The following is a 6,722-nucleotide window of genomic DNA, read 5'->3' on the forward strand; positions in this document are numbered from 1 at the left end:
AGTATGGTCAATAAATGTGAACTAGTTCCAGAAACACTTAATCTAAGTCCTGATCTGACAGTCCCGAGGGTGCGACATACGACTGTACACAGTTTGACTTCCAGATTTTGCTCAGTGGGAGGGTCTAACCTGCCATATAAAGACGTGCATGCATTGTTGAGTTCAGCAGAAGGGAGACTTTGGACAGACAGCTGTTGAAGCACTTTACTTGCAAGGTAAGTGATAAAAGAATATGTCTGCTACAAATCCTTTCTTGGCATAAATGTATTTTGTATAGTGCTTTATAAACACTCAAACTACTACAACCGTTCAGTTATGGTGTGAGTAAAAAAGAAAGCTTCTGGTACAGACTGAAATGAAACTGAAACAAACTGTACAGTAAGTGAACAAAAGACGGAAGTTTCACATTTGAGTCCCAGTGTGATTTATGATTTGAAAATCCACATGAAGATTATTTTCTGAATCTTTAAGAATCTTATGGAACTGATTCCAATAAAATCATAATCATAATTCTATTTTGCAGATGTTGAAGATACCTCTGTGGCTGTTAGTGGGAGTGTTTTTGTGGGGGTTTGCTTCCTGCTCCATCACATGTCCTGACGGGAGCGTCTGTTCTGATTTCTCCACCTGCTGTGTGACTAAGCGTGGATACGGCTGTTGTCCTTATCCAAATGTAAGTTACTCGACCTCTAGATATTAAGACTAACATTTTAATCTGGGAAACTGATGCAATGATGGCTCTCTCAATCTATGTGTGTCTTTAGGCTGTGTGTTGCTCTGACTTGGCCCACTGCTGCCCTTCAGGGTTTAACTGTGACGTGGTTACCCAGATGTGTGAGAAAAACCCATGGATGAAAATACCAATGGTGAAGAAAGAGAGTGCAGAGAAACCAAGCGCTCCTGTACTACCTGTATCCCTCCTACAGGAGCTCGAAAACCACCATGTGCCGGACCAAAAAAAGAGCTCAGTTGTCCATTGTGACAACTATTACGCATGTCCTGATGGCACTACCTGCTGCAGACACCCAGCAGGCACCTGGTTTTGTTGTCCGTACACATTTGTGAGTTGACCTACGTACTGTTGTACAATAAGACTGTAGTAGTAATCCTTTTGCTGATTATTGACATAAGTAAAAACTTAACTCAAATTTCTGAATGCAACGCAATATGCATATGACTTAATAAATAACCCGTAACTTGTTGTCACTTGTAGGGCAGGTGTTGCCTGGATGGCTTCCACTGTTGTCCTTATGGCTACAACTGTGACCTCACGTATACACACTGTGTGAGGCAAGGCCTGAGATATCCTTTCAGCCCAAAGCAAAATCGGCCTTCAATCCCGGCCTCTCTCATTTCAAATACAGAGGACAAAAGCAGCTTGCTAGAGGTATGACATATGACAGTAAATGTTCCTCTTCTCTATGTGGCGTATACATCCTGGGGTTAGTTATCTGAATGACCATCCATTCAAATTAAGTTTTCAATACCCTGAAACCCCCATTTTAGCAGTTAGCTTCTTACTAAATGTATAGAATTAGGCATGTATATAACATTTTCTGACATAGTAAAAAGACATTAAATTTTGGGGGGGGTTTGCACTTTTTTCCACTGCTTTTTCCAACCAGGATTTGGCATCATCTGAATCCTACAGTGATTAGAGTTGGGGGGTTGTTTACTTATGTTGGCAGGCTACTGCCATTAAAATCTGTTTGCCACATCTACAAAGTCTTGAGTGTTAAACTCCTGATAAATACAAATCTTAACAAACAATAGATATGGGTGTTTTCCCCTACAATTTAAAGAGGTGTAATTTAACAAAGGAGCAAAATAACTATATGCATCTGACATATTTCCCTTGTAATGGCAAACCGGCTATTACATAATAACCCTACACTGTTCCACTTAGCTCTAACGTCTTTTAGGTTATTGTTTTGGTTTTAAAGCCGGCAACGTATTGTTAATATGTATTTATGAGTCAATTTTTAAAGAAAAGCCAGGGCTTAAAAGAATCTTTTTTTTTTTGCTTTTTGCAGACACCAATGACAGCTCTGACAGAAGCCAGTGGCAGCAACGCTGAGGCTGGAGTCATTCGCTGTGATCCCAAGTATTACTGCGCAGCAGGGACATCTTGCTGCAAAGGACCCACAGGCCGTTGGAACTGCTGTCCCTTCCCACTGGTATGGATTGTGCATCAAATATTAAAGCCCTTGTGAATAATGGTGCAGTGATGTGAAGGGAAACAATTCGGCAAAAGTATTAAGACAAACTGGAATATAGAGGGTTTAATACATAGAAAAATGAAATGATCAACATAATTTGAAAATGTGTCTGGCTACATCAAACACTACCAACTGATGTAAATGGCATACTGTATGTTTGAATGTCCCTGTTCTGACCGTGAACCTACGTATAGCCTTTACTGCACAATTTACTGGTCAATACTGTATTTTTTTTTCTAACATCAAGATTTGTTCTGATTCAGGGCCAGTGTTGTTCAGATGGTCAGCACTGCTGCGAGTATGGATATAGTTGCGACGACGCCTCCATGTCATGCAAACAAGGGTACCTTCACATTCCCTCAGGAGTGCAGGAACACGCCAAAACAGACTGAGGACATGTTGTTAAAGTGTGTGTACTGTGACAGCTTTGCATTAGTTTGGTACAGACTGTATTTCAGATCAAATCGTACAATGCAGCATCATCAGACCAAGGTGACTGTTAAATGAGTGAATAATGTGCTTGTAACCTCAAAGATTATTTGTCGTATCCATGTTGAATTTAACGGAAAGTTTGTATTTCAGTGGTGTAGTAACTATGTTGAGACTAAGTTGAATCTGAAGATTTCTTTAGAAATAGACAAATCAGGTAGAGTTGTATGCCAATGCCAAATCATTCCATGATCTTTCCCAATAAAACATTAAATTTGAACACAAACATGAATTTCTTTAAATAAATAAAATTAGCAAATTTAAGTTATTTTTTTTCTCCATCTGTTGTCATGCCACTTGGGTGGTTACTTGGTGATTAGTCTTGCCTTGCCAGATCCTCCAGATCCAGACATTTATATGTCTATGGTATTGCAAGCATGGATTTAGAATGAAGAGGCCTCTTCTTTTTCTATTTCTTAATGTCACGGAACTGTATGTTAAAAAATAGGCTGAAGAATAATATGGCAAACTCCAGCCTATAAAGCAACAACAGATTGACTTGAGTGTAACATTACTTGGTAATACTAACACAATGTAGTGTCCCACTTTACTCTTGTACTTTCTACTTCTTATTATGCTTGGAACTTGCCATTAAAAAGACACTTTTCTTTTTCCATTTCTGCTCAAGGAGGTTTGTTTCTGCTAGCCATCCACAACATTACTGCTGCATCGTTTCCTGATTTCTCAAAGAAAAAATCCCAGAACGCAAGTGTGTTAATCGCACGTCAAGAGAATTAGTGGCATTATTATCCCATTCATTTTATTGACATCTCTATTTTGAATGCAAAAAGATTCTACTTTTTACATACTCTAAGGAACTCTGGGACGTTTGATAATCATTTAATAAACATTTCTTCCATTTATATGCCTCCACGCGTGCGATAGCCGTGGTCAGGGTGCCTTGAGGGAGTTTCTTCAAATTTTGCATAAATGTCCACAGGTACTCAAAAATGGACTGATTTGATTTTAGGGATCAAAGATGAAGATCAGTAAAGCCTCACAAAATGCGTTTTTTGGCATAACTCAAGAATTCTTACACCAATTACAACAACATTACACATGAATGTCTAAAAGGATGAAATAATTAAGTCATGACATTTTACATCCCAAACTTCACTCATCGTTATCATAATGTTTTGCCAAAACACTTTTCTGGCAATATTTCAACTCGATAACTCAGGGACAGAGGGGCATATTGTGACCATATTTAACACTTTGACGATGACTGAGTTGTTGACCCTTCTCTTGAAACTGTGGTGATTGCATAGATCTGTGCTGCCAAGTAGAAGATGTGTGTGAAGCATCCAAGCTTCACCAAAAATACACTTAATACCTTTTTTTTAATTTTTTTTTAATTAAATTTCTTAAAAGTCCACAATACACATATTATGAGTCTGGACAGGCAAGGATGTAAACTAAAACTGGAAAGTGGTAATTTTAGTTCTCTACTTTCTTTTCTGTAAGCATATTCTGAGCAGACCTTGCCACAAGGATGCCCAGTTTGCTTCACAATGTATGTCAGATATATGGCAACCCCATCAACATAATCAAATATAATGCTCTCTCTGCCTTTGAGGAGGAGATTCCCCTGCGTCCTAGAACCTGGTGTCACCAGGATTTCAGCCGTCAGGACCAAAAGGTCCAAGAGGCTTCACTGCTGCTGCGGAAAACAAGGTCTTGTTGAGTAAGCTTGGCCTAAATAATTAGCTTTTCACTGCATGTACAAACTTGTGATACATTCAACTGATGTCCCCCCCTTTATCCCCAGTGAGTCATCCTGAGGGGCAGAACGTATGTGAGCAAGTACAAAAAGGTAACAGCCAAATGAGTCTGGAGGCAGATCATGCCCAAGTCACTGTATTCAACATGGTCTGTGTGGACCTTTAGATGTAAGATCTTGGCGACATGAACAGCGCAGACAGGGGCAGGGGACATCCTCGTTCTAATTCTTCAAATCAACCTCTGGAAATGCATGGTCGTGCTTGGTGAAGAACAGCAGCCAGCTGGGGAATCTAAGCACCCCACACCTTGCTCTAGTTCAGAGGCTTTCAATTCAAGGAGGAAAAAGCATGTGAAAAGGTCTTTACCCCCCTTGAGGTTGAATATACAGAAATCAACCCATGCATCTGTCAGTCAGAATCCCAAAGGTCCTCATTGTTGTAAAGCATGCGGAAAGACTTTCCATTACATGTACACACTGAGGACACACGCACAAACACATGCAGTGGATACAATCCATGTTTGTCGCATCTGTGGAAAACATTAAGAGTCTACAGACAGTTTAATCCAGCACAAGAGAAACAAATGTGGTATATGTTGGAAAGTATTTTGTAATATGTCCCTTCTAAAACAGCATGGGAGATTTCACAGGTCTAAATGCCATGTCATTAACTTAAAAACCACAGATGGGTGAAATCCTACAGATGTCTTAAATGCCGAGTAATAGCCATTGTTTTCATTATAGTCAGATGTGGACGGTTGTAGCTTGCTGGAGTGGGAATGGGTGGTGGGACAGATAGAGAGGATGAGAAGGAGAGACCAGAGGATTGGGAAAGGGGAGAGCGGTTTTATATTTTGTTTATTATATGGTGATTTTATGTATACCAAGAATATTTTGAAAATTCCATAAAAAGATGTTTAAAAAAAAAAAAAGTATTGTACTTCTGGGACAAATAATTCAGTCCCACTGCTGTGAAGTATGCTGTTGTTATTTGTATATTGTGCTACAATTTTGTTCTATAAAATAAAAAATTGTAAGTCAAATTTAATCTCTGTGTGTATTCATACAGTAAATCATCTGTTTGGAAGTGAGAGGTTTCTTTGTTTTTTAGGTGGATACAGCCACAACAGCACCAAATAGATTTTTAAATCAACTGATGTGACATCACGACCTACTGTACATGTGACAAAATCCTGGTTGTTGTTTAAGTTCAGGGAATGATTTATCTTTTTGTTACTCCAATAATCAAATATTGTACAACAAGCCTTTATCATTACAACATAAAAACAGAAAATGCATCTCTGTAACTCTGGGTATGTAATGTTCCCCTTTGGTTTGCACTTTTCCACATCAATAATACCAATATTTATTGGAAAACCAAATGCCAAAACAAAGTCAAAAAGTGAAGAATTGTGAGTGAGTATGTTTCTGGCCACTCAAGTGTGAATCTGTTTTCTTTTCTTAAAGCACAACTGCAATGTAGGTTATGGGAAATAGAAATATGGTGAAGTTACAGTAAAGAACAGCAGACACATTATAAGTCAAGGCATTAGTGGTTAAATGTCAATGAAAATGTTGAGAATTTGTCCTTAATGCTTTTGAATGGATTGTCCCTTCATCCAATTATGACCTGTCTGTAGTGTTTCCTGTGATTATGCTGGTTGCAGTTTGTTGACTGTCCCAACTTTCCCGTTTTGTCATGTCTGTCCCATGATGGTCTGTCCACAGCAGGAAGGAAGGGGGGGGGGGCTGCACTGTTTGACTCCGGTCCAGAGAGTTTATGTTTTATGGAAGCCCATTTTTCCCTAAAGTGATGGGGAACAAAAGATCCTGTAATGATATGTTAACACCAAGGAGTTTTTGCCCAAATTTGGTGGGGCGATTACAAAGTCAATGCAAAGACACCTGTATAAATTCTCCTAATGTCCTGACGTTGAATTGACGTCCTGACGTAGCATGCATATGCCATGTAGATGTAGAACACAAGCATTTTTAAACATTTACTGTCTTATGGCGGACATATCAGGCAAAGCATAAATTACAATTGGCATGATGTATCAGTTATTTTTTTTGTTTTTGTTTTTTGCAATTACAAAACAGCTAAATCTAGACCTCAAGTAGCGCTGGAAATGGAAGTCATCCGGACGTAACATGAAAATGATTGTGCTTTTTGCCTGTCCAGATGTTAGCCCAGACACTGCTTGATTTTCCGACTGGGAGTTCCTGCAGGTACAAAGCGTGGATGGATGTAATAAAAGAAAGATAATGTTACAAAGCAGGAATAGTTGTTATTT

The 6,722-nt window shown here is 39.0% G+C and overlaps 1 protein-coding gene across 1 annotated transcript; it reads left to right on the plus strand.

Annotated features, from left to right (window-relative positions):
* Positions 1-123: 123 nt before the first annotated feature.
* Positions 124-2,968, plus strand: LOC117956351 (progranulin-like). The gene is made up of 6 exons (XM_034891363.1): positions 124-215; positions 524-673; positions 765-1,061; positions 1,214-1,387; positions 2,034-2,177; positions 2,483-2,968. The coding sequence occupies exons 2-6, from the start codon at positions 524-526 to the stop codon at positions 2,609-2,611; spliced, it is 894 nt and encodes a 297-aa protein (XP_034747254.1). The 5' UTR covers positions 124-215; the 3' UTR covers positions 2,612-2,968.
* Positions 2,969-6,722: the final 3,754 nt, after the last annotated feature.

The sequence above is a fragment of the Etheostoma cragini genome, chromosome 14, assembly GCF_013103735.1.
Source record: "Etheostoma cragini isolate CJK2018 chromosome 14, CSU_Ecrag_1.0, whole genome shotgun sequence".
Taxonomy (NCBI): domain Eukaryota; kingdom Metazoa; phylum Chordata; class Actinopteri; order Perciformes; family Percidae; genus Etheostoma; species Etheostoma cragini.

Bases quoted from the DNA above. Each gene is read 5' to 3' on its own strand.
- LOC117956351 (XM_034891363.1), top strand. From the start codon at position 524: ATGTTGAAGATACCTCTGTGGCTGTTAGTGGGAGTGTTTTTGTGGGGG. The intron at 674-764 runs GTAAGTTACTCG...GTGTGTCTTTAG, and splicing joins GCTGTTGTCCTTATCCAAAT to GCTGTGTGTTGCTCTGACTT. The intron at 2,178-2,482 runs GTATGGATTGTG...GTTCTGATTCAG, and splicing joins ACTGCTGTCCCTTCCCACTG to GGCCAGTGTTGTTCAGATGG.